This window comes from Scyliorhinus canicula, chromosome 21, assembly GCF_902713615.1.
Source record: "Scyliorhinus canicula chromosome 21, sScyCan1.1, whole genome shotgun sequence".
In the NCBI taxonomy this organism is placed as follows: Eukaryota; Metazoa; Chordata; class Chondrichthyes; order Carcharhiniformes; family Scyliorhinidae; genus Scyliorhinus; species Scyliorhinus canicula.
The window spans coordinates 18,798,868-18,826,407 of record NC_052166.1 but is presented as its reverse complement, the minus strand read 5'-3'; the positions used below and the strand labels follow the sequence as shown (position 1 = coordinate 18,826,407).

The window sequence follows — 27,540 nt, the reverse complement described above, 5'->3', positions numbered from 1 at the left end:
GATAGCGCTGGAGGAGGGATTGTGGTACGAGGTGCTGCGGAGGGTGAATTCCTCAACCTCGTGTACGAGACTGGGGTTGATACAGCTAAAGGTGGTACACAGGGCACACCTAACGAAGTTGAGGATATGCCGGCTGATTTGGGGGCTAGGGGATACTTGTGAACGGTGTGGGAGGGGCCCAGCTAATCATGTACATATGTTCTGGTCCTGCTCGAAGTTCGAGAAATTTTGGGAATCGTTCTTCAGCTCCATGTCAGTGGTCTTGCATGTGGACTTGGCCCCCTCTGGGGGCCATATAGGGTGAAAGCGGGAGTGGGGGCAGATGTTTTAGCTTTTGCCTCACTCGCAGGCAGTTTCTGTTGGGGGGAGGTCAGCTTCTCCACCCTATGCTTCGGCATGGCTGGGGGATCTAATGGAGTTCCTGCATTTAGAGAAAGTGAAGTGTGCCTGAAGAGGAAAGCAGAGCACCAGCTCCGACAGGCACGGGGGGGGCCTGTACGAGCACGGAGACAAGGCTAGCCGCCTGCTGGCTCACCAGCTGAGAAGGTAGGTAGCTACCAGGGAAATTGCCCAGATTAGGGGTAGCAGAACCAAATAAGATCATCAAGGTGTTTGAGACCGTCTATCAGGGACTGTGCACCTCGGAGCCCCCTAGCAGGAGACTCAGGGATGAAGACGTTCCTTGATGGACTGGACATGCCAGTTGTGGGGAGGACAGGAAACAGGGCCTGGAAGCACCGTGAGAACTAGGAGAGGTCATGGAGAGTTTTAGCTCCATGTAGGCGGTGAAGGTGCCGGGACCGCACAGTTTCCCGACGGACTTCTACAAATGATTTGCGACAGCACTGGCCCCGCACGTTCGACAGATATTCACAGATTTGCTGATCAGGGGCACCCTGCCGTCTATGCTAGCACAAGCCTCAATCTCACTGATACCTAAAAAAGACCCAACAGAATGCAGTTCCTACTCGCTGCTAAACGCAGATCCTAGCCAAAAGGCTGGAGGACTGCGTACCAGAAGTGGTAGCAGAAGACCAGACGGGCTTTGTCAATGATAGACAGCTAACATCGAACATTAGGCGCCAGCTGAATGTGATCATGACCCCATCTGGGGCGAGAACACCTGAGGTGATCATCTCCCTGGATGCGGAAAAGGCCTTCGACAGAGTACTGGAATGGTTTGGGTTAGGTTCAGGGTTCACTGCCTGGCTGAAACTCCTATACAGCGCTCCCACGGTGAGCATACGAATATCACCAACTCTAACTACTTCCAGCTGCACAGAGGCACGAGACAGGGATGCCCGTTCCCCTGCTGCTGTTCGCCCTAGCGATCGAATCACTAACGATCGCGCTTAGGGCGGCAAAGAATTGGAAAGGTATTCGGAGAGGAGACTGAGAGTACAGAGTCTTGCTCTATGCAGGTGACCTGCTCTCGGACCCGCGAAGCAGCATGGTAGCAATCATGGTGCTCTTGAAAGAGCTTGGAGCCTTCTTGGCTACAAACTTAGCCTGAGCAAAAGCAGATCTTCCTGGTGAACCACAAGGGGGGAGGGGCAGAGCTGGAGGGGTTGCTGCCGTTTAAATTGGCCCGACACAAATTCCACTACCTGGGGATCCAAATCGCTCACCACTAGCCAGGGATCCACAAGTGGAACCTGAGCAGCTTGATGGAGGAAGTAAAAAAAGGGCCTGCAAAGATGGCACACGCTCCCACTCTCCCTGGCAGGCAGGGTGCAAACAATCAAAATGAACATACTACCCAGGTTCCTCTTCCTGTTTATAATTCATCCAGATTTGCATCCCCAAGGCCTTTTTCAATTCACTGGACAAACTGATTATGGCATTTGTGAGGGGCAGGAAGCATGCAACAAGTAGGAAGCCAAAGAACAGGAGGCAGGAGGGGGGGCAGGGAAACATGGTACTCAACCAAGCCCGAGAGAACCATGAGACATAAGGGGGGGTGCAACAACCACGGGGGGGGGGGGGGGGGGGAACAAAGACAAACCGGTGGGAAGTGAAATGTAGGGGACCACAATCACCATTGCAAATACTGGAAGGAGGAAAAAGAAAGGAAATTGCGATGTATGCATGTTGAGTAGTTGAAGCTGATCTATGTGTGAATAGTTTATTTTACTTTTTATTTTTTTGCTGTCTGTTTTTTATATCCTAATGTTTGTTCATATTTATATCTGTTTTGGATACCAAAAGCTCAATAAAAACATTTTTTTTAAACTTGTAAAATTCAGCACTGAAATGGGGCCCAGTGTCCCAGCTGTAGACCCTTTAAATATGCAAATCAGGCTCTGATACAAGGAGCCACGCTTCACAAGTAAAGTACTTCACTCGCCATAAAGAATTCTGGGATGATCGGAGGTTATACAAGTCCCTGTAAGACGTGCACATTTTTCTTCACAGTAGCCCATATCCTTGGAACGTGTCTGATGCTCAGTTTACTTAACTCGGAGTGGAGGCAAAGTGATCCCAGAATGTTGAATTGTAAATGATCTTTTCAAAGCCAGGAGGAAGCAGGAGTTGCCACAGGTTTTCACAGCCCCAGTGGGTCATCTTTGATGGCAGCGTGTATACGGGGTGGGGGAAGAGTGATGGAACCATTAATTCACTAGACACATGCTTTAAGATATGAACAGTGGTTTTAATCTACTTACAACAGAGCCAGCCTGTTCCGCGTTGAACTCTCGATGAACTGAACGACTGGCTCTGAGCATTGGTATTTATACAGCAGTCCAGGGGGAGGAGTCATGGGTGGAGCCAAGGGTGGAGCCGTGTACAAACTCCTAAGCATTCCCAGCGCTACTCCCCCTAGTGCTCGGGCAACGCAACTGCGCTTACAAATGCATGGTCTCATGTATATACAATACAGTGTGAATTACGGAGTTACATTCACCACAAAGAGGCCTGGATGGAATCGGGTCTCATTACCGATAATAATGATGCAGATCGATCGCCTTGATTCAGATCCAGAGACTTGAGCATTCAATCCAAACACTCAAATGCAATACTGAGGAGGTGCTGTCTGGTCAGAGGTGCTGTCTTTCAGATGATTAAATCTCCCAGGTGGATGAAAAAAATCCTATGACGCCTTTTTGAAGAAGAGCGGGGAGTTTGTGCTGGCGTCACAGCTATAATTTCAGGTTCATAACATGTTGTCAGAACCTGTCAGTGGAAAGCAGATTCTACATGAGAACCAGCAGGTGGCAGCATGTAGGGAGAGGTCGGGCATGAAACAACATCCAGCAGGGTTCTTGATTTTCAGCCTATTTTACACAGTTTCTGGGGTTATTTTTTTTTAAAATTCCATCAGCTTTATAAATTAGGTGCCCACATTAAATTGATGTCAAGAAAAGCCAGGGGAAAGAAGACTGGAGTTGATTCGTGCCATGACTAACCTTTTGAAACAATTCATGATGATGGATGTCAGAGCCACTGGACGATAGCCATTAAGGCATGATGCTTGGCTTTCTTTTGGTACAGGGATGATGGCCGTCTTCTTGAAGCAGATAGGGACCTCAGATTGTTGTAAAGAGAGGTTGAAGATGTCTGGAATGTCCGCCAGCTGATCCGCGCAAGACCTGAGTGCTCGTCCGGGTACTCCATCCGAGCCATAGAACATAGAACAGTAGAACATAGAACAGTACAGCACAGAACAGGCCCTTCGGCCCTCGATGTTGTGCCGAGCAATGATCACCCTACTTAAACCCACGTAACCCGTATACCCGTAACCCAGCAATCCCCCATTAACCTTACACTACGGGCAATTTATCATGGCCAATCCACCTAACCCGCACATCTTTGGACTGTGGGAGGAAACCGGAGCACCCGGAGGAAACCCATGCACACACGGGGAGGACGTGCAGACTCCACGCAGACAGTGACCCAGCCGGGAATCGAACCTGGGACCCTGGAGCTGTGAAGCATTGATGTTAACCACCATGCTACCGTGAGGCCCCCGTGAGGCTACCGTGAGCCAGTGGCTTTCCGTGGGTTGACCTTCGAGAAGGCTGCTCTGACGTCTGCAATGATGATCTCAGATACAAGCTCATCCGCGGCTTCTGGGGTGGAGGGCTTGCTCTCGCTGACCTCTTGTTCAAAGGGTGCATAGAATGCGTTGAGCTCATCAGGGAGGGGTGCATTGGAGCCAGCGATTTTGCATGCCTTCATCTTGTAGCCCGTTATGTCTTGCAGACCTTGCCATAGATGGCGGGAGTCCGTGTGGCTAGCCTGGAACTCAAGCTTGGTCCGGTACTGTCTTTTGGCATCTTTGATGGATTTCTTTGGATCATATCTGGCTTTCTTGCATAGGTCAGGGTCGCCTGACTTGACCGCCTCAGACGTAGACTTCAACAAGCAGTGGATATGTCTGTTCATCCAGGGTTTCCGGTTGGGAAACACGTGGATTTGCTTCTTTGGCACACAGTATTCTACACACTTATTAATGAAGTCAGTTACTGTAGTGATGTACTTGTTCAGGCTGGTCGCAGAGTTTTTAAATACTGACCAGTACACTGACTCTGAGCAGTCCCGTAGGAGATCATCTGATTCCTCAGACCAACAATGTACAACTTTCTTTGACGGATTCTCCCCCTTCAGTTTTTGCTGATAAGCCGGGAGCAGGAGCACAGCCTTGTGGTCAGATTTGCCAAAGTGTGGGCGGGCAATAGAGTGGTTGGCATGTTTGATATTTGTGTAGCAGTGGTCCAGGATATTTGGTCTCTGGTGGAACAGGTGACGTGTTTGTGGTAACTTGTAGTACGCTCTTGAGCTTGGCCTGATTGAAGGAGTACTAGGAAAGGACTAGTACTCGTTGAGTTCCCCAGCTATAATGAACAGGGTCTCTGGATGTTTCATTTCAAGGCTATTTATGGTGGTGAATATTTCGGCCAGTGCTATTTTCACATTCGCATAGGGTGTTGGGGTAGGTTAGCGATTCGAGTTCCATATGAGGGCAGATGGAGGAGAGGTCGTGTAGGGGCTCTAGTTAGGATGCCTTGGTGAATGCCTTGCTTCCCTTCTCCTCTGCAAGGTTTTCTTCGAACCGGTGGTGGTGTCCACCCTGAGGATATGGAAGGAATTTAGACAATATTTAAAGCTTAGCTCTATGTCATTGTTGGCCCCTATTTGTGGTAACCATCTATTTGAACCGTCAAGTTTGGACTCGACATTTAAGTCGCAGGAGGAGAAGGGTCTTGAGAGGTTTGGGTACTACGGGGAGGGGTGGTTTGCCAGCTTCGAGGAGCTGTCAGTAAAGTTTCAACTTTCTGGGGCGAACATGTTCCGATACTTCCAGATTCGTAACATTTGCGGAAGAGTTTTTCCTCATTTCCCTTGTCGCCGCCACTCCCCATGTTGAGGAGGATTCCATTTTTAGCCGGGTCTGGTGTATGGAGTATTTCGGGTATCTGGTCAGATCTTATCAGTGAAGTCGACCCGGTGGAGTGAGGCCCTTCGCAGGGTACCCTCCACATCCTCCTGGCTCAGCCTGATCCAGTTTAAGGTGGTGCATAGGGCTCATCTGACCATGGCTAGGGTGAGTGGTTTCTGTGCAGGAGTTTCTGTGTGGGAGTGGAGGATAAGTGTTTTCGGGGGCCGGCTAACTACACTCATGTTTTGGTGGGTCTCCTTCTTTAACACCATGTCAGTAATTCTTAACCTCGAACTGGGGCCTTGTCCTTTGGTAGCCATTTTTTGGTGGTATCTGACCCGCCAATGCTGCAGGTGGGGGTGGTGACCGCCTTTGCCTCGCTAATAGCCCCAGAAGCCAGTTCTGCTTGTGTAGAGGTCTCCTACTCCGGCCAGTGGCTCAGTGACCACATGGAATTTTTGCATTTGTAAAATGTCAAATACCTGTACACCGTTAGGCGGTCAGAAGACTACATAAGACTGCTGTTCATTGACTCATTATCCCGACAAGATTAATAATCAAACTTTGCAATCTTGAACTTGACCCCTCCCTTAGCAGCTTGATCCTGGACTTCCTCACCGACAGACCGCAATCTGTCAGAATAGGCAACAGCACCTCCTCCGCAATAGTCCTCAACACTGGGACCCCGCAACGATGTGTGCTCAGTCCTCTACTGAATTCCCTATACACACATAACTGTGTGGCAAGATTTAACTCCAACACAATCTATAAGTTTGCGGATGATATGACTGTGGTGGGCCATATCTCAAACAATGACAGATCAGAGTACAGAAGGCAGATAAATCACTTGGTTGCATGATGTACCGAAAACAACCTCTCTCTAAATGTCGGAAAGACCAAGGATCTGATCACCGACTTCAGGAAGCACAGCACGACACACAGCCCCGTCTGCATCAATGGCTCCGAAGTGGAGATGGTCGATAGCTTCAAGTTCCTGGGGGTCATCATCACCAACAGTCTGTCCTGGTCCACTTACGTTGATGCAACAGTCAAGAAAGCACAATGACGTCTCTACTTCCTACAGAAGCTAAAGAAATTCAGCATGTCTGCATCAACTCTCACAAACCTGTACAGATGTACCAGAGAGAGCATCCTATCCGGCTGCACCACAGCTTGGTATGGCAACTGCTCGGTCCAAGATCGCAAGAAGCTGCAGAGTGTGGTGAACTCAGCCCAATGCATCACACAAGCTTGCCACCCTCACACCTCCCGCTGCCTCAGAAAGGCAGGCAAGCATTATCAGAGACCCCTCCCACCCAGGCATTGCCTTCTTCCAGACCCTTCCGTCAGGCAGAAGGTACAGAAGTCTGAAGACCCACACATCCAGACATAGGAACAGCTTCTTCCCCACAGCTACAAGACTCCTCAATGACTCCCCCTCGGACTGATCTGTTCCCTGTCAGAACACTATTCACGACGCCCTATGCTGCTCTTGCTCATGTATTTGCTTTGTTTGGACCCTTGTTCCGCACTATAACCAAACACTGTTTGTCGATGTACTCTGTTGATTATTCTTTTTGTCTACTATGTATGTACTGTGTACGTTCCCTCGGCCGCAGAAAAATACTTTTCGCTGTACTTCAGTACATGTGACAATAAATCAAATCAAAAACAGAATAGGTTGAGGGATTCTACCCGAGACAGCAGCCATTTGTTTCCTTTTTTAAAGTGTTAGGTACCATCAGTTATTGGGGGTGGGGCTAAACTAAATTACAGGTGAGTGAGGTGAGTTTGTTGGATGTGATCTATATTGTTGGTTGTGTTTCTTTTATAGTATACTTGTAAAATCTGTTTTTATATGGTTATATTGTTAAATTTAAATTCTTCCATAAAAGTATTTTTAAAAATATTCTACATGAGAGCCCTGTTTCTTGCTGGCTCAGTAATTGCTTAAAATATTTCCATCTGTTTTTAAAATTCATTTCTACAGGATGTGGGTTTCGCTGGCTAGGCCAGCATTCATAGCCCATCCCTAATTATTCTTGAGAAGGTGATGGTTTTAATAAAAGTGAGGGGAGTCAGAAGATGACATTTAATTATAAGAACGTGCTGTTTACAAGGGGCCTGGTTGAACCTCACCGGGTCCTCTCTGCGTTGGTCAGTTCCTATCTGGTCGACCATTTATACAACATGGTTATCAGCCTCATGGTTGGCGGGGGAGCTCATACTCCTCAAGCCACACAGGGAAAACAATCAAACCCGCCCCGTGCAGGTTATTACAGTGGTCCATGTGATGTAAACACACCCATAGTGCTGTCAGGGAGGGAGTTCCAGGGTTTTCGCACAGTGACAATGAAGGAATGGCGTTATATTTCCAAGTCTGGATGGTGAGTGCCTTAGAGGGAAGCTCCAGGTGGTGGGTGTTCCCATTTATCTGATGCCCTTGTCCTTCTAGATTGTAGTGGTATAAATACACAGTATAAATACTGTGGCTACAAGAGCAGGTCAAAGACTCACCTCCTGACCCCTCAAAATCTTGTCCACCTACAAGGCACAAGTCAAGAGTGTGATGGAATGTACACCACTTGCCTGGATGAGTGCCGCTCTAACAACCTCAAGAAGCTCAAATCCATTCAGGACAAAGCAGTCCGCTTGCTTGGCACTTCTTCCACACACATTCACTCCTTGCACCATCGCCGAACAGTAGCAGCCATGTGTACCATCTGCAAAGCCACTGTAAGAACTCACTAAGGTTTCTTAGGCAGCATTTTCCAAACCCACTCAATAATAATAATCTTTTATTGTCACAAATATGAAGTTACTGGTGACTAGGGGCTTTTCACAGTAACTTCAACTTGTGACAATAAAAGATTATTATTATTAACATAGAACATAGAAAATACAGCACAGAACAGGCCCTTCAGCCCACGATGTTGTGCCGAACTTTTATCCTAGATTAAGATCAAATTAATCTACACCCCATCATTCTACCGTAATCCATGTACCCGTCCAATAGCCGCTTGAAGGTCCCTAATGTTTCGGACACAACTACTTCCACAGGCAGTGCATTCCATGCCCCCTCTACTCTCTGGGTAAAGAATCTACCTCTGACATCCCCCCTATATCTTCCACCATTCAAAACCCCTTGTAATGGTTTGTTCTACCTGGGGAAAAAGTCTCTGTCTACTCTATCTATTCCCCTGATCATCTCATAAACCTCTATCAAGTCTCCCCTCACCCTTCTCCGTTCTAATGAGAAAAGACCTAGCACCCTCAACCTTTCCTCGTAATACCTACTCTCCATTCAAGGCAACATCCTGGTAAATCTCCTTTGCACCTTTTCCAAAGCTTCCACATCCTTCCTAATGAAAATGAAATGAAAATCGCTTATTGTCACGAGTAGGCTTCAAATGAAGTTACTGTGAAAAGCCCCTAGAATGAGGCGACCAGAACTGCACACAGTACTCCAAATGTGGCCTTACCAAGGTTTTGCACAGCTGCATCATCACCTCAAGGTTCTTAAATTCAATCCGTTTGCTAATGAACGCTAGCACACCAGAAGCCTTCTTCACAGCTCTGTCCACTTGAGTGGCAACTTTCAAAGATCTATGAACATAGACCCCAAGATCTCTCTGCTCCTCCACATTGCCAAGAACCCTACCGTTAACCCTGTATTCCGCATTCATATTTGTCCTTCCAAAATGGACAACCTCACTTTTCAGGGTTAAACTTCATCTGCCACTTCTCAGCCCAGCTCTGCATCCTATCTATGTCTCTTTGCAGCCGACAACAGCCCTCCTCACTATCCACAACTCCACCAATCTTCATATCGTCTGCAAATTTACTGACCCACCCTTCAACTCCCTCATCCAAGTCATTAATGAAAATCACAACAGCAGAGGACCCAGAACTGATCCCTGCGGTACGCCACTGGTAACTGGGGTCCAGTCTGAATATTTGCCATCCACCACCACTCTCTGATTTCTATCGGTTAGCCAGTTCGTTATCCAACTGGCCAAATTTCCCACTATCCCATGCCTCCTTACTTTCTGCATTAGCCTATCGTGGGGAACCTTATCAAATGCCTTACTAAAATCCATGTACACTACATCCACAGATTTACCTTCATCCACGTGCTTGGTCACCTCCCCAAAGAATTCAATAAGACTTGTGAGGCAAGACCGACCCTTCACAAATCCGTGCTGACTATCCCTAAACAAGCAATGTCTTTCCAGATGCTCAGATCCTTCAGTACCCTTTCCATTACTTTGCCTACCACTAAGACTAACTGGCCTGTAATTCCCAGGGTTATCCCTAATCCCTTTTTTGAACAGGGGCACGACATTCGCCACTCTCCAATCCTCTGGTACCACCCCTGTTGACAGTGAAGATGAAAAGATCATTGCCAACGGCTCTGCAATTTCATCTCTTACTTCCCATAGAATCCTTGGATATATCCAGTCAGGCCCGGGGGACTTGTCTATCTTCAAGTTGTTCAAAATGCCCAACACATCTTCCTTCCTAACAGGTATCTCCTCGAGCTTACCAGTCTGTTTCACACTGTCCTCTCCAACAATATGGCCCCTCTCATTCGTAGACACTGAAGAAAAATACTCGTTCAAGATCTCTCCTATCTCTTCAGACGCAATACACAATCTCCCGCTACTGTCCTTGATCGGACCTACCCTTGCTCTAGTCATTCTCATATTTCTCACATATGTGTAAAAGGCCTTGGGGTCTTCCTTGATCCTACCCGCCAAAGATTTTTCATGCCTTCTCTTAGCTCTCCTAATCCCTTTCTTCAGTTCCCTCCTGGCTCTCTTGTATCTCTCCAGCGCCCTGTCTGAACCTTGTTTCCTCAGTCTTACATAAGTCTCCTTCCTCTTAACAAGACACTTAACCTCTCTTGTCAACCATGGTTCCTTCACTCGACCATCTATTCCCTGCCTGACAGGGACATACATATCAAGGACAAGTAGTATCTGTTCTTTGAACAAGTTCCATATTTCAATTGCGTCCTTCCCTGACAGCCTATGTTCCCAACTTATGCATTTCAGTTCTTGTCTGACAGCATCGTATTTATCCTTCCCCAAATTGTAAACCTTGCCCTGTTGCACACACCTATCCCTCTCCATTACTAAAGTGAAAGTCACAGAATTGAGGTCACTATCTCCAAAATGCTCCCCCACTAACAAATCTATCACTTGCCCTGGTTCATTACCAAGTACCAAATCCAATATGGCCTCACCTTTGGTCAGACAATCTACATACTGTGTTAGAAAAGCTTCCTGTACACACTGCACAAACACCAACCCATCCAAACTATTTGATCTAAAGCAGAGGGCAGCAGAGCGGAGCTACTGATTGGCTGTTCCGGGGAGATTTGCATACGTGCAGTGCGGTCAGCGTAATTTGAAGGTGTACCTGTGCAAGAGACCCGAGGTGTTCGAGTGAAGACAAGCATCCAGCAGAGGGCAGCAGAGCGGAGCTACTGATTGGCTGTTCCAGGGAGATTTGCATACGTGCAGTGCGGTCAGCGTAATTTGAAGGTGGTTTGTGAAGGGGCTGTTGTCAAGTGACAGTTAATAGGAAGGGTGCAGTAACATTGTTAGGACTTTACTATAGGCCTCCCAAAAGCGAGCGTGAAGTAGAGGTACAAATATGTAGACAGATTATAGAACAATGTAGGAGCAATAGGGTGGTTATGATGGGAGATTTTAACTTCCCCAACATTGAATGGGACTCATGTAGTGTTGGAGGCGTAGATGGAGCAGAATTTGTAAGGAGCATCCAGTAGAGTTTTTTAGAGCAGTATGTAAATAGTCCAACTCGGGAAGGGGCCATACTGGACCTGGTATTGGGGAATGGTCCCGGCCAGGTGGTTGGCGTTTCAGTCGGCGATTACTTTGGGAATAGCGATCACAATTCTGTAAGTTTTAGAATACACATGGACAAAGACGAGAGTGGTCCTAAAGGAAGAGTGCTAAATTGGGGAAAGGCCAACTATAACAGAATTCGGCAGGAGCTCCGGAATGTGGACTGGGAGCAGCTGTTTAAAGGTAAATCTACATTTGAAATGTGGGAGTCTTTTAAGGAAAGGTTGATTAGAGTGTAGGACAGACATGTTCCTGTGAAAATGATAGAAATGGCAAGATTAGGGAACCATGGATGACGGGTGGAATTGTGAGACTAGCTCAGATGAAAAAGGAAGCATATGTAAGATCGAGGCGACTCAAAACTGATGAAGCTTTGGAGGAATATCGGGAAAGTAGGACAAATCTCAAACGCTCAATAAAGAGGGCTAAAAGGGGTCATGAAATATCTTTGGCTAACAGGGTTAAGGAAAATCCCGAAGCCTTTTATTCGTATATAAGGAGCAAGAGGGTAACTAGAGAAAGGATTGGCCCACTCAAAGACAAAAGAGGGAATTTATGCGTAGAGTCAGAGGAAATGAGTGAGCTTCTTAATGAGTACTTTGCATCGGTATTCACCAAGGACAGGGACATGATGGATGTTGAGGCTAGGGATGGATGTTTAAATACTCTAGGTCATGTCGTCATAAGGAAGGGGGAGGTTTTAGGTGTTCTAAAAGGCATTAAGGTGGACAAGTCCCCAGGACCGGATGGGATCTATCCCAGGTTACTGAGGGAAGCGAGGGACGAAATAGCTGGGGCCTTAACAGATATCTTTGCAGCATCCTTGAGCACGGGTGAGGTCCCGGAGGACTGGAGAATTGCTAATGTTGTCCCTTTGTTTAAGAAGGGTAGCAGGGATAATCCAGGGAATTATAGACCTGTGAGCTTGACGTCAGTGGTAGGCAAACTGTTGGAGAAGATACTGAGGGATAGGATCTATTCACATTTGGAAGAAAATAGACTTATCAGTGATAGGCAGCATGGTTTTGTGCAGGGAAGGTCATGTCTTACCAACCTAATAGAATTCTTTGAGGAAGTGACAAAGTTAATTGATGAGGGAAGGGCTGTAGTTGTCATATACATGGACTTCAAAAAGCATTTGATAAAGTTTCCCATGGCAGGTTGATGGAAAAAATGAAGTCATATGGGGTTCAGGGTGTACTAGCTAGATGGATAAAGAACTGGCTGGGCAACAGGAAACAGAGAGTAGTGGTAGAAGGGAGTGTCTCAAAATGGAGAAAGGTGACTAGTGGTGTTCCACAGGGATCTGTGCTCAGACCACTGTTGTTTGTGATATACATAAATGATCTGGACGAAGGTATAAGTGGTCTGATGAGCAAGTTTGCAGATACTAAGATTGGTGGAGTTGCAGATAGCGAGGTGGACTGTCAGAGAATACAGCAAAATATGAAATGAAAAATGAAATGAAATATAGATAGATTGGAGAGTTGGGCAGAGAAATGGCAGATGGAGTTCAATCCAGGCAAATGCGAGGTGATGCATTTTGGAAGATCTAACTCAAGAGCAGACTATATGGTCAATGGAAGAGTGCTGGGGAAAATTGATGTACAGAGAGATCTGGGAGTTCAGGTCCATTGTACCCTGAAGGTGGCAACGCAGGTTGATAGAGTGGTCAAGAAGGCATACAGCATGCTTGCCTTCATCGGACGGGGTATTGAGTACAAGAGTCAGCAGGTCATGTTACAGTTGTATCGGACTTTGGTTAGGCCACATTTGGAATAGTACGTGCAGTTCTGGTCGCCACATCACGAGAAGGATGTGGATGCTTTGGAGGGTGCAGAGGAGGTTCACCAGGATGTTACCTGGTATGGAGGGTGCTAGCCATGAAGAAAGGTTGAGTAGATTAGGATTGTTTTCGTTGGAAAGACGGAGGTTGAGGGGAGACCTGATTGAGGTCTACAAAATTATGAGAGGTATGGACAGGGTGGATAGCAACAAGCTTTTTCCAAGTGTGAGGGTGTCAATTACAAGGGGTCATGATTTCAAGGTGACAGGGGGAAAGTTTAAGGGAGATATGCGTGGAAAGTTTTTTACGCAGAGGGTGGTGGGTGCCTGGAATGCTTTGCCAGCGGAGGTGGGTACGATAGCATCATTTAAGATGCATCTGGACAGATACATGAACGGGTGGGGAACAGAGAGAAGTAGACCTTGGAAAATAGGCAACAGGTTTAGATAAAGGATCTGGATCGGCGCAGGCTGAGAGGGCCGAAGGGCCTGTTCCTGTGCTGTAATTTTCTTTGTTCTTTGTAAAGAGTTTCCACTCAATATTTGGGAAGTTGAAGTCACCCATGACTACTACCCTGTGACTTCTGCACCTTTCCAAAATCTGTTTCCCAATCTGTTCCTCCACATCTCTGCTGCTGTTGGAGGGCCTATAGAAAACTCCCTTCCTTTCCTACTTCTGACTTCAACCCATACTACCTCACTAGGCAGATCCTCCTCGAACTGCCTTTCTGCAGCTGTTATACTATCTCTAATTAGCAATGCCACCCCCTCCCCCACCTCTTTTACCACCCTCCCTAATCTTATTGAAACATCTATAACAGGAACCTCCAAAAACCATTTATAAAACATAGAACAGTACAGCACAGAACAGGCCCTTCGGCCCTCAATGTTGTGCCGAGCCATGATCACCCTACTCAAACCCACGTATCCACCCTATACCCGTAACCCAACAACCCCCCCCCCCTTAACCTTACTTTTATTAGGACACTACGGGCAATTTAGCATGGCCAATCCACCTAACCCGCACATCTTTGGACTGTGGGAGGAAACCGGAGCACCCGGAGGAAACCCACGCACACAGGGGGAGGACGTGCAGACTCCACACAGACAGTGACCCAGCCGGGAATCGAACCTGGGACCCTGGAGCTGTGAAGCATTTATGCTAACCACCATGCTACCCTGCTGCCCCTCTTCTATCCAAGTTTCCATGATGGCCACCACATCGTAGTCCCAAGTACCGATCCATGCCTTAAGTTCACCCACCTTATTCATAATGCTTCTTGCGTTGAAGTATACACTTCAACCCATCTCCATGCCTGCAAGTACTCTCCTTTGTCAGTGTTACCTTCCCCACTGCCTCAGTACATGCTTTGACGTCCTGAACATTGGCTACCTTAGTTGCTGGACTACAAATCCGGTTCCCATTCCCCTGCCAAATTAGTTTGAACCCTCCCGAAGACTACTAGAAAACCTCCCTCTCAGAATATTGGTGCCCCTCTGGTTCGGATGCAACCCGCCCTGCTTGTACAGGTCCCAGCTTCCCCAGAATGCGCTCCAATTATCCAAATACCTGAAGCCCTCCCTCCCTACACCATTCCTGCAGCCACGTGTTCAACTGCACTCTCTCCCTATTCCTAGCCTCGCTATCACGTGGCACCGGCAACAGACCAGAGATGACAACTGTCTGTCCTGGCTTTTAACTTCCAGCCTAACTCTCTAAACTTGTTTATTACATCCACACCCCTTTTCCTACCTACGTTGTTGGTACCAATGTGCACCACGAATTCTGGCTGCTTACTCTCCCCCTCAAGGATCCTGAAGACACGATCCGAGACGTCATGGACCCTGGCACCAGGGAGGCAACAAACCATCCGAGTCTCGCCCGTGCCCACAGAACCACCTGTCTGTACCTCTAACTATTGAGTCCCCTATAACTAGTGCTCTCCTAATCTCCTCCTTCCCTTCTGAGCCCCAGAGCCGGACCTCGTGCCAGAGACCCGATCACTGCAGCCTACCCCTGCTAGGTAATCCCCCCCAACAGTATCCAAAGCGGTATACTTATTGTTGAGAGGAACGACCACAGGGGATCCCTGCACTGACTGCTTCTTCCTCTTCCCAACTCTGACTGTTACCCAGCTACCTTTAGTGGGTTCGGAAGATGCTGCCTAAGAAACCTTGGTGAGTTCCTATAGTGGCTCTTGTAGATGGTACACACAGCTGCTACTGTTCAGCGGTGGTGGAGGGAGTGAGTGTGTGTGAAAGGTGTGCCAAGCAAGTGAACTGCTTTGTCCTGGATGGATTTGAGCTGCACTCATCCAGGCAAATGGTGAGGATTCCATCACACTCTTGAGTTGTGCCTTGTAGATGGACAAGGTTTTGAGGGGTCAGGAGGTGAGTTACTCTCTGCAGGATTCCTAATCTTCGGCCTGCTCTTGTAGCCACAGTATTTATATAGCTAGTCCAGTTCAGTTTCTGGTCGATGGTAACTCCCAGGATGTTGCGGGAGATTCAGTGATGAGTTAATACCATTGAATGTCAAGGTGCGATAGTTTGATTCACTCTTTTATTGGAGATGGCCATTGTCTGGCACTTGACTTGTGAGATACAAATGTTACTTCTTCTGGCCGTCAGACAAGACTGAGGTTGCGTTGAAGGGAGGGGGGGGGGGGTGCGCATAGTGGAAGGGACGAAGGACTGGGTGTCAGGGTGAGATAGAGATGTTGGGTTGAAGTAAAAAAAGGGTGCAGGGTGAGGCGGTAAGTGATTTGGGGGCGAGGTGAGGAGATAGAGGTGTAGGGGAGCAGAGAGACACCATCACAGAGTTTGATATTTGTTTGTCGTGGGCTATAACTGGGGTGGGGAGGGTTAAACAGAACACCAAGATTCCATGTTGCAGTTCAATCTTGTGCAGACAGCCAAGGAAGGACAGCAAAGGAACAAAGTTGATGATGAGGACCACCTCAGCAAATCCCCAAATGGTTATCTTGCGGGCAAAATGCACTTGACTGCTCCAGGGTAGCCAAGGTAACCAGGACACACGTGTACCTGAGTAAGCAGGTTACCCAGTTGATGTCTATCTTGCCCTCAATGGGTCAGAAGCATCTTCATGCAAGACCAGTAAATAAGCAGTAGAAGAGTCTCACAGCACAAAGATTCAATCACCATTCACATTAGGAAAATGAGGCTAGACTGGAGACGGAGAGAAGATGGGGTAATGACAAATAAAACACCTGTATATATTCAATAGTAACTTTTAAAAAGGAATTGGAGAAATACATGGAAGGAAAATGTTTAATAATACTAATCGCTTATTGTCACAAGTGGGCTTCAATGAAGTTACTGTGAAAAATCACTAGTCACCACATTCCGGCACCTGTTCGGGGAGGCCGGTACGGGAATTGAACCCGCGCTGCTGGCCTTGTTCTGCTTTACAAGTCAGCTGTTTAGCCCACTGTGCTAAACACGCCCCTATTTGCTGAACCGTGGGATTATTTGGATAATTTTATCAAAAAGCTATCCTAGGCACGATGGGCGAAACACCCTGGTTCCGTGTTGTAAAATTTGATGAGCCTATACTCATTTGTGCTGACCAGAGCTCACAAGGAATCAGGCACACAGTGCCTGTACCACACCACAGACGCCCGTGAGGGCCATATACCCACACATCCAACCAGCTTTTCTTTCACCCCACCGTGGGATCCTTTTGGCACCGAGATGAGATTGACTAGCTGCTGTAGCACTGTACCATCCCAGGTGGAATCACTCACCTCAGGCAGGGTGATGATGTCTGTTACAGTATCACAGGTGGACAGAGTCTCCTGGAGTTGTCAACTTCAGTCCGGCATATTCCTGGGGTAGGCATCACTTGACCTTGCCTGCAACCACTCCACCGCCCCCCCCCCCCCCCTCCCCCAACCAATGACATGTCCACACCTGTCTTCTCACTCAGAAAGTGATCATCTACTTCATCAGCCAACTTGATGATGTTTGACTGACAAACATTTCCTTTATATCCAATAACTACCAAACAAAAGTGTTCAAAGGGATGTGTTTTTAGAAAAACATTTTTTGTTACCTAAATGAATTTCCCCCTGGGTTATTCACGGCAGTTTCCTGCAGGATAATTTTTAGTTCCTGGCTAACCTCGTGCACCAGGAAGCTGAAGCTTCCACTACTGCCCGGTGTACGCCGGAATGGAAAACAAAGTCACTGCTTTCACAGATTTGATGAAAACTAAATTTTATTTGATTTGCTTCAGAGATCAAAGGCAGTGGGAATTCTGTAGGAATTGTCCCCAGCAATGCCAATGCCATAAACAATATCTCCAAAAATACTGGATAAATTTGAAACCACGGTTAAACCTCCACGATCGGTTCCCACGGCCACTGGCTCCTCCACAGAAACTCAATGGGTTCATGTTCGGATAATGTTTCACTGAGAACTGGGAGGGGTGAGGCCACACTCCAGGTCTGTGTGACGAATTAAAATAGGCCCATATACTACTGAGAGAAATTCAGAGATGATTAAAATTCAGAAAAGATTAAAATTAATTTCAATGAAAAAGTGAACTATTTCTCAGAGGCAATAAACATAAACATTCTGTTCATTCCAGTCCTTTCCCCGGAGCTTGCCCTTACCCAGTATCATGCTGCTCCCAGTCCCTCATTCCAAATAACAAAATCATACTCTGGCTTGTCTTCCCGACGTGAGGTACTGCTGCCTCACAGCACTAAGGACCCGGGTTCAATTCCAGCCTTGGGTGACTGTCTGTGTGGAGTTTATATATCCCCCCTGTGTCTGCGTGGGTTTCCTCCGGGTGCTCCAGTTTCCTCCCACATCGAAAGATGTGCAGGTTAAATGGATTGGCCAGATTAATTTGCCTCTTAGTGTCCAAAGGTGTGTAGGTTAGGTGGATAGGCCACGCTAAATTGGCCCAAAGTTTTGTATGTTGGGGGGGCGCTTTTTCAGAGGGTCAGTACAAACTCTATGGGCTGAATGGCCTCCCTGCACTGTAGGAATTCGATGGAACTGTCAAACTTTAAAAATCGCATTCTAACTACCCCTCTTACAGAACTCAAAAACACCACACACTGATCCCCAAAAGATTTAAACCATCAATCCCCGACACGGGACCCGTACACCCCCTCACTGAATCCCACCCTCCACACACAGAGTCCCAATCTACCCTCCATTTGTCCAACACCACTGGGCCCTTCCCCTTCCCACAGCCATTCACATTCCCGTGGTCACACGGGCTCCCCACTCTTCCCCCCCCCCCCTCCCCTCCCCCGTACAAATACCCAGCTCCCCCCGCACTCTTGTACAAATCCTGCCCCTCCCCCCTCCCCTCATGCAAACACCCGGCCCTTCCAAGGCCCCAGCTCCTCTCACACTCTTGTACAAACATCCAGACCTTCCCCTGTAAAAACTCTCTGCCCCCTGCTCACACCACCCCGCCCCATATCAGACAATTGAGCCCCTCCCACCTGTTTACACCGGGCCCTACCCTACCCCACCACCCCCCTGTACCAGTCACCCACAGATCACCCCCCTTTTCCCTGTATCAGACACGTGGCCCTCTCCCTCGAATCAGATACCCCCAGTATTGAAGGCTCACACCAGACTCAGAGTGTTTTGCCCTCTCCACATTCAGGACTGCTCTATGGGAAATATGACTTAATAAAATGAGGAGCTCCTAATCAGCTTCCCCCATAATAAAAACCTCTCTGTGCAGCTCCCTCCTGAGCTTCCAAACATGGGGGAATTCTGGAGTGCGCAGGAACCTGTGGGAACCCCTCATCTTATCCCATCAGCGCTGATAGGATGTGACATCAGTGCAGATGCAATATGCATCAAATGTTTGGGCAAAGCATTGGTCAGTCTGGAGATAGTTCAGGCAGCGCTCAGCTCTTGGACGACTGGCTTGCTATTCATAGCAAAGCAGTCCATCACAGTTAAAGTACAAACTGTCCTAGTTTAAAAAAAACCCACAGTGACCACAGCAGTGATGCTCTCCTTCAGGCTGACTGAAATCTCCTCAAGAGAGTTACTGGGGTAGTGTCTACGTTCTTGAGTTATAGGTAACCAGCAACAGGCAAGTCACACTCTCTCCCCTATGGGCTTCTCTGCCAGTTGTTAAGTGTTGAGCTTGGTTCTGTAACTCTAGTGTGAGGAAGCAATGACAAAACGAAGAAAGCAGTGCTTGTAATCGCCATAGGGAATGATAGATTAAAGTAGTCTTGTGTATTCAAGCTTTGGCCTTGTGCACGTCTCTGGGAATTCAAGTCTCGGCCTACTGCAGCCTCTCCCAGCCTCAGCCCCTCCTGTGCTCTCAGAATACTGGAAACCGCCTCATTGTGCAATGGCTTGCTGTGCACGACACTGGTTCCCCACAGAGATGACGGTCACAGTTTTAGTGAACAACCTGATCGCCAGCAAGTGACGACATTGGAGAGGCGTGAGGCAGAAGTGTGCAGGGAAACGCACTAATCACACGAGCACCCGCCATGGGCCAATCCTACAGTAGAGATGGCAGGAAGGCCAAGAGGCTTAGTCGTTCATTGGCGTAGAGAAGCATGGCATGATGGTAGCAACCATCACATCAGCAAGAAGACAAAGGTCCGCCCCAATGTGTAAACGCTAGGCCGCATTGATTAACTGCTGCTGGAGGAAGTGATGGATCTGCTCAAAGCTGGGTCGATCCTTGATGTCTCTATTCCAGCAGCTAACCATTAAATCAAAGATCCGTTTCGGACACACGGTTGGCTGCGACAGGTAGATCTGTGGAGAGAAAAGGGCGACAGAATGGTAAGAAATGCATAGTGGACCAAGATTCCCTGTCTCACAGTACCTGACACAGTGACACCCCACTCTAAACTAGTATCAATTGTGGTACCTGACACAGTGATCGCCCTTTCTAAACTAGTTTTAACTGTGGTAACTGAGAGGGGGAAGGGGTGGGGATGGGTGCCTATCAGGTAACCAATGTAGTATTGAGGGAGTGCTACAATTACAGAGAGATGCCATTTATTGACTGAGAACATAAAGCAAGGTCCTATCTGCCCTCTCAGCAAGAGGTACCACAGTTGATACTAGTTTAAAGTGGGCTGTCATTGTGTCAGGTACACAATCTCGTGGCACTCTTTCAAGAGCCAAGGAATTGTCCCCAGTGTCCTGGCCAATATTCATCTCTCAAACAACATTACTAAATTAGATAATCTGGCCATAATCACATTGCTGTTTGTGGAAGCCTGCTGTGTAAATTGATTGCACCATTTCCAACATTGACTATAATTCAAAAGTAGTTTATTGATTGTAAAGTACTTCGGAAAGACCCAAACAAAATAAGTTTATTTTTCTTTTTTTCCAAAGACCGGCCAGTACAAAAAGTCCAGCTCCCAAACGCTGCCCAAGATTTCCTCACCTGCCGCCCTTGATTCCGGAAGAATTCCCCTGTATTCTCAATGATTTGCTCGTCAGAATGAAGGGAATATGGTTGTTCCTTACAGAAGGTGAACATCTCCCACATTGTCACTCCAAAGGCCCAGACATCACTGGCCGTGGTGAATTTTCCCTGCAATGACATGCTGTTAGCTCAGTGTCAGTCCCACCGCATGCAAGACACGACTTTTCCACTCCAACCCTCCCCCTCTTGCCATCACACACATACATGCGCTCACATCATTCATACATAGACTTTCACACAGCTTCAGCTGAAACCCGTATTCATGTTGTAGTTAAATATTCCAATTTTCTCTGTAACGATATGTATATTGACTGGGATGTGAAGAGTTAACAAGTTAATCATAATGATTCATACCACTAGAGGGAACCACAGAACAGTCATTTAAATATTATGTGACTATGGGATTCTGGGATTAGATGATTAGGAGTTGAGTTAGGAGAGAGCTGGATAAGATCGTCAGGCATGGAGAGCAGTTGTATACTTGAGAGTTCTGTAAGCTGAGATAGCATAATTTTATACAATAACCTTCCCCTTTAGGAATGTGAATGAATCTTACTTAGTAGTGTAATAAATTTATAGTTTTGTTCATTAACAAAGCTTTGTGTTCTTTATTCAACGCTAGGCATCCGAGCCATCCAGTAAAGCAGAATAGAGAATACAACATGGTACAAGGAGTGGACAGCTTTAAATTTTAACGTACCACGTTACAATATGGTACCAGAAGTGATCATGGAGTAGATTCAACAGGTTTAGGGAGAAAGAATCTCCATTCATAGAAAAGAAAAAAAAGATGTAAAGAAAAATCTCAGCCAGATTCCAGTAGCAACAATAAGACTCCAGCAACAACCAGCAGCATCACAAGAAAGAAAGACCCAACCGAAGAGTCATGGAAGGTAGGCAGTTTCCAAAAGCATTCAGCATATCGGATAATGTAGATATAAACTGGAAAATATTGAACTGTACTTCTCATCCTCCAACCTCCAAACTGCCAGTGATAAACGAAAAACTGCTTTCTTGCTACTAATGGCTGGACAACAGGCCGTAGAAGTGTGTAACTCATTTCACATTGAGAATGAAGTTGAAAAAAATAACTTTGAAGTCATCAGTAAAAAATGTGATCATTATCGTGAGCTTAAATAAGTGGACAGCTCAGTAAACAACTGCAAAATAAACAAATAAGAAGGCTGGAAGATTCAATTAAAATGTCCTATGCTACTAAAGAATCTAAAAATAGGAGTGCCAAAATGTTGAATCGCCAAAGTAAAAAAAACTTTGCCTCCGTGAAAACTATGGCGCAGTTAAACATTCATCCCGCTGAAAAAGACCAATCTGTGCAAGCGCACCCAAAATAAACACGCGCTTCAGAAGCCGGACATGCGCAGTTAAAGAAAAAAAGGCCCGATTCGGATTCTGAATGTTCTGTGAATGTGCGGGACCAGTTCGCAATTGCACACATTGAAAACCGACGCGATCCAGAAGAATATCATTCTGCGCATGCGCAGAAGATTGCTCATGCGCACTTGAAAAAAGAGCGCACTCTCGCTGAGGATCAATTTGCGCATGCGCAATGCATGTTTGCGCATGATGTCACGGACGTGATGACATCAGAACTTTGTGGACACACACACTTAAAGAAAAACTGCCCGTAAATTGAAGAAACAAGTTTTAACGGTACAGAAGTTTTTTTTACCTTGCAAGGCAGAACATAGCTGTTTGGCTGAAGAAAACATTTTCAGCACCATGGAACAAAATGTGTGCAGCATGCAATAAGAAGAAAATGTTAACAAATCTAAAACTAAAGAGGATAAATCCTACATTGAAGAATATTACTCAGATATGGCAGAGATATTTGGTTTTGATGATTTGGTTGACTACTAATGGTAGATGAATCCAATACATTGATAGAATTGCATACCATTGATATATCGGATAGCAGTTACCTGACAAATGAACGACCAGAAGATAAAGACTCCACAAAGAGAGCAATGGAAGACTCCAGAGAGAGAGAGCACTGATAGACTCCAGAAAGAGAGCAATGAGACTCCAGAGAGAGAGCAATGAAAGACGAGAGAGAGCGAGAGAGAGAGAGAAATGAATAACTCCAGAGACAGAGCAATGCGACTCCAGAGAGAACAATGAATGACTCCAGAGACAGAGCAATGAGACTCTAGAGACAGAGCAATGAGACTCCAGAGACAGAGCAATGAGACTCCAGAGACAGAGCAATGAGACTCCAGAGAGAACAATGAATGACTCCAGAGACAGAGCAATGAGACTCTAGAGACAGAGCAATGAGACTCCAGAGAGAGCAATGAGACTCCAGAGAGAACAATGAATGACTCCAGAGAGAACAATGAATGACTCCAGAGAGAGAGCAATGAAAGAGGAAGATGATGACAGTCTATCTAGTTTAGTTCCTGAGCCAGAAGAAGACTATGAAGTTCTATTTAGTTTATTTGATCAACAAAAAGGTGACAATGAGGGTCTTACCACTGTATTTGCGAATAGTGACAAAGTGATCACAAGTAGCATACAAGCTGTGCAGGACAAAAGCGAGACTGACAGATCTCAGCTGGACTGTATAACAACATGACAATCAGAGTACAACAATGAATGAATCAATTGAGAACACATCAATTGTAAACAACCTACAAGAAAATGCCATCTTGGAGAAGTTGACTCCAGAAGAGGAGCACCAAGAATCAAAGATAAATCAGATCATCCAGAAGGGACTGATGTCACAAAGCTCAACAATGCCTCAGATCATCCACAGGAACCAGAGATCATAAAGTGCAACAAAACATCAGATAATACAAAGGACACTTATACTAAAAAGTTTGAAAATGAACAATGCAGCAGGAACAGTTCTTGAGCACAAAAAGAGAAACTACGGAACAACAGACTGTACACAATGGTACGACTCTGAAATTGAAGGACAACTGAACAACACAGTCCAATGCAATGACAAGAAAGTGTTTGCACTCGCAGTCACACTTGACAGACCATACGGTATGGAAAGCACTCCACATGGCAACCGAGCAAGGTACTGCAGGACAGTGTGTCAAACACAGCTACCGGTTGAGGTAGAACAAACAAATGCGTATGTAGACAATACAAAATTCATGCAATGGCACCAATGTCAGGAGGAAAGGACATTGTTTAGATAGAAAAGAAGTCATGCCAACAAATTTAATGAGTTCGTATTTGCTCAAAGACCAAAAAGCAAACCAGTTTTTAAGGAAAAGGACACACAAAATCGACACCACAGACACAGAAAAAAGACCAGGTCAGAGAACAAAAGTGGTTCAAACAGTCAAACACCTGATCGATTTGAACTGATGACTTGTTTGTACTTCAACACACTACACGAGTGAAGACTGAGTACAGATTCAATTTGTGGACTGTAAAATGTTTTTTTTTTGAATTGTTAACTACTGTACAATTTCAGTACTCAATTACATGTAAAGAACATACAATGCATCTTACTCTACATATTTGTAGAAATCTCCAAACATCTTTGAAAAAAAAGGGGATGTAATGATATGTATATTGACTGGGATGTAAAGAGTTAACAAGTTAATGATAATGATTCGTACCACTAGAGGGAACCACAGAACAGTCATATAAATATCATGTGACATGGGGATTCTGGGATGAGAAGATTAGGAGTTGAGTTAGGAGAGAGCTGGATAAGATCGTCAGGCATAGAGAGCAGTTGTATACTTGAGAGTTCTGCAAGTTAGAGATAGCATAGTTACATACAATAACCTTTTATTTTAGAAAGATGAACAAATCTTAGTAGTGTAATCAATTTAGAGTTTTGTTCATTAACAAAGCTTTGTGTTCTTTATTCAACACTATGCATCTGAGCCATCCAGGTGAAGCAGAATAGAGAATACAACACTCTCCTGTCCAGCTTCTCATCTTTCATCCTCTATAAACTTCAACTCATCCAAAACACAACATGCTACCATATGATATCTTGCATCAATACTAGTGACCTTGCTCCCATTCAGTCAACATCGCAAAGGTTTTCAAATCCCTTCCTATCTCTGTAATCTGCTCCACTCCAACAAACCCACGGGATCTCTGTGCTTCTCCCAAGTCTGGCCTCTTGTGCTTCCCCCAATTTCCATTACTCCACCACTGGCAGCTGTGTCTTCAGCTGACTGGGCCCCAAGCTCTGGAGTACCCTCCCGAAAATTCCTTTCTCTCCTCTTCTTTCTCCTTCTTAGAAGTTACCTCTTTGACCAAGCTTTCAAGCAATTTACTAATATTACTACTTTTAGCACATCAGCTTTTGTCTGCATATTCTTCTGACCCGAACCGTGGTAGGTTTTCCTATGTTAAAGGCACTGTAGTTTTCACCAATTCAGGATGGAGGGGAGGTGGCTGATTACAGGCTGGCACTCACCAGCAGAATACTTTCCCATGCCATCCAGCGAATAGGCAGCACAGCACGGCCCTGGATCCGGTAGTAGTCACCGCTGTACAGGTTGCGGCTCATGCCGAAGTCGGCTATCTTGATGGTGCAGCAATTCCCAACCAGGCAGTTGCGTGTTGCGAGGTCCCGGTGTACGACGTTAAGGGAGGAGAGATATCTCATGCCAGACGCAACCTGGGTCATCATGTGCAGGAGGGACCGGTAGCTGAGCAAGGGGAAAAAAGGAGAGTGAACAGTCTTAACCATTGGGCCAGCCAAGAAGCACAGCACTGCTAGGGGACGGCAGAGCCTCACTTATCAGTTTATATGGTCACATGCCCCATTGCCCTTACAGATATTACAGCATTGTATCAGAAGCACTTCACTTCGATTAAAAGTTTGAGCACGAGGAAAAATTGGTCAATGATTTTTCCTTTAAAAAGTCACCATAGTCCCAGGTGACCAGAGGCTGCTTTCCCCTTTGAGGGGGAGAGCTGACTGGTGATGATTTAATCTGAGGATCACCATACCGAGGGATGAGGTTGAGAAGGCGGGGCCTTCATGAATAACCTCAGCCGGTACGGGAATGGAACCCGCGCTGTTGGCCTTGCTCTGCATCACAAAGCAGCTGTCCAGCCAACTGAGCTAAACTGGCCTCGATTTTTCCTACAACTCACACTCAAAATATTCCTCATTTGATCGCAAAACGTCTTGATTTGAAAAATCTTATGCCAGTCTCAGAGCAGTGGAAGGAAATTAGCAGGAACTCCATTTTATGGGTTGAGTACAATAATAATAATCTTTATTGTCACAAGTAGGCTTATATTAACACTGCAATGAAGTTACTGTGAAATGTCCCTCGTCGCCACATTCCAGCTCCTTTTCAGGTACACGGATGGAGAATTCAGAATGTCCAAATTACCTAGCAACGTGTCTTTCGGGACTTATGGGAGGAAACCAGAGGAAACCACGGAGACACAGGCAGAACGTGCAGACTCCGCACAGACAGTGACCCAAGCTGGGAATGGAACCTGGGACTCTGGCGCTGTGAAGCAACGGTGCTAACCACTCTGCTACCGTGCAAATATGACATTACTGCTTTCCTGTGTCAAAACTTGATACAGCTGTTGGTAGCTTTTAGTATTTGTTGGCTATGTTTTTGGTACCTCCTCCATTTCCATTCTTCATCAGAAATGAAAAGTAACCCCTGGAATCCATTCAGCCATCAACCCACTCCCCCCTCACGTGGCTGGTATATTTGTATTGTTTTTTTTGGCAGAGTGTTTGAACTCTTTTAATATAGATGAAATAATCCAATCCAATAAACAATCCAATAAACCTCTATTCAATAAACTAACATACTAGTTCCTGTAATAACACTGTTCAGTGCAAATGACCAGACACAGGTTCTCTACTGCTCCCTCGCCAGCCCATTGAGTAGCTCTCCCGCCGCAGGATGATACTCCAGTGCAGCACTGAAGTGGGGCTGCACAATGTTTTAGATGGGGCATTAAACCAAGGCCTCTTTTTCCCTTTCGGGGTGAATCTAATGGCTCTATCTGCAGAAAAGCAGGATGTCCTGGCAATGCTTAAACCTCAACCAATGTCACCAAAAGACAGATTAATTGGGCCTCACTCCTGCTGTCATGGGATCTTGTTATGTTCAAATTGTTTGTTGGATTTCCTTCACTATAACACAACAAATATATTCATTGTCTGTGAAACGCTTTGGGAAATGTTGAGGATAATGTAGAAATACACTATTTTGTGTACTGCATTGTCTCTCCCATCTCCTTCCTCCCAATGCTCTCGCCGGTTGCTTACTCCTACCTGACACTAGGGATGTTCTTTGCCACGGTGAAGTGGTTCTCCAGCTCACGCTGGCACAGGAATTGGTTCAGGTCCCCGTTCTCCATGTACTCTGTGACCATGCAGAGTGGATCGTCACGGGTACAGACTCCGAGGAGCCTGATAATATTCGGGTCCTTCAGCCGCGACATGATCTTCATCTCTTTGAGGAAGTTATTCCTGGAAGGGACGCACAGAAGTTGGTTATAACTGGTTGCTCTTACATTCATTCAGCTCCGATCTCGGAGGACATCATCCATCATGACATCCCCTCCCAGGATCTCCTCTGGTGCCTTGGATATATGGCACACAAACAGACCATTCAGCCCAAGCAATCCATGCCAGTGTTTATGATCCACTCGAGCCTCCCATCTTTTCTCCTCTAAATCCACCATCGTAATCCTCATTCTCTTCTCCCTCAGATACTCATCTCGTTTCCCCTTAAATACATTGACACTATTCATTTCAACCACTCCCTGTGGTAGTGAGTTCCACATTCTCACTACTCTTAACATTCTCTCTATCCACTCCATCAAAACCTTTCAGAATTTTAAAAACCTCTATTAGGTCACCCCTCAGCCTTCTTTTATCAAGAGAAAAGGGGGTCTAGCGAATCAATCCTTTCCTCACAGGAGAACTCCCAGAGCCCAAAGCTTTCCACCTGGGATCATTTTAAACCTCCCAGGTGCCATCTGTACATCAGCCCCAGACTCCTGAGCAGATGGGCATCAGCTGGCTGTTTAGGTTCCTGCTCCGTCCACGC

General features: G+C 46.3%; 1 protein-coding gene and 1 long non-coding RNA gene across 4 annotated transcripts in view; one reads left to right on the top strand and one right to left on the bottom strand.

The window, feature by feature from the left end:
- LOC119955473 overlaps positions 1-21,278 on the top strand; it is a 32,661-nt gene extending 11,383 nt beyond the window's left edge. The window contains exon 2 of the long non-coding RNA XR_005458478.1: positions 21,129-21,278. This is a non-coding gene — a long non-coding RNA (uncharacterized LOC119955473). The remainder of the gene's footprint in view (positions 1-21,128) is intronic.
- ddr2l (discoidin domain receptor family, member 2, like) overlaps positions 18,384-27,540 on the bottom strand; it is a 94,438-nt gene continuing 85,281 nt past the window's right edge. For all 3 annotated transcript variants that reach the window (XM_038781685.1, XM_038781682.1, XM_038781683.1), the window contains exons 14-17: positions 26,760-26,957; positions 24,921-25,155; positions 20,465-20,614; positions 18,384-19,821 (exon numbers count right to left, since the gene is read on the bottom strand). In XM_038781685.1, the coding sequence (XP_038637613.1) occupies positions 19,681-19,821; positions 20,465-20,614; positions 24,921-25,155; positions 26,760-26,957 (724 nt within the window). In that variant the 3' untranslated portion in view covers positions 18,384-19,680. The remainder of the gene's footprint in view (positions 19,822-20,464; positions 20,615-24,920; positions 25,156-26,759; positions 26,958-27,540) is intronic.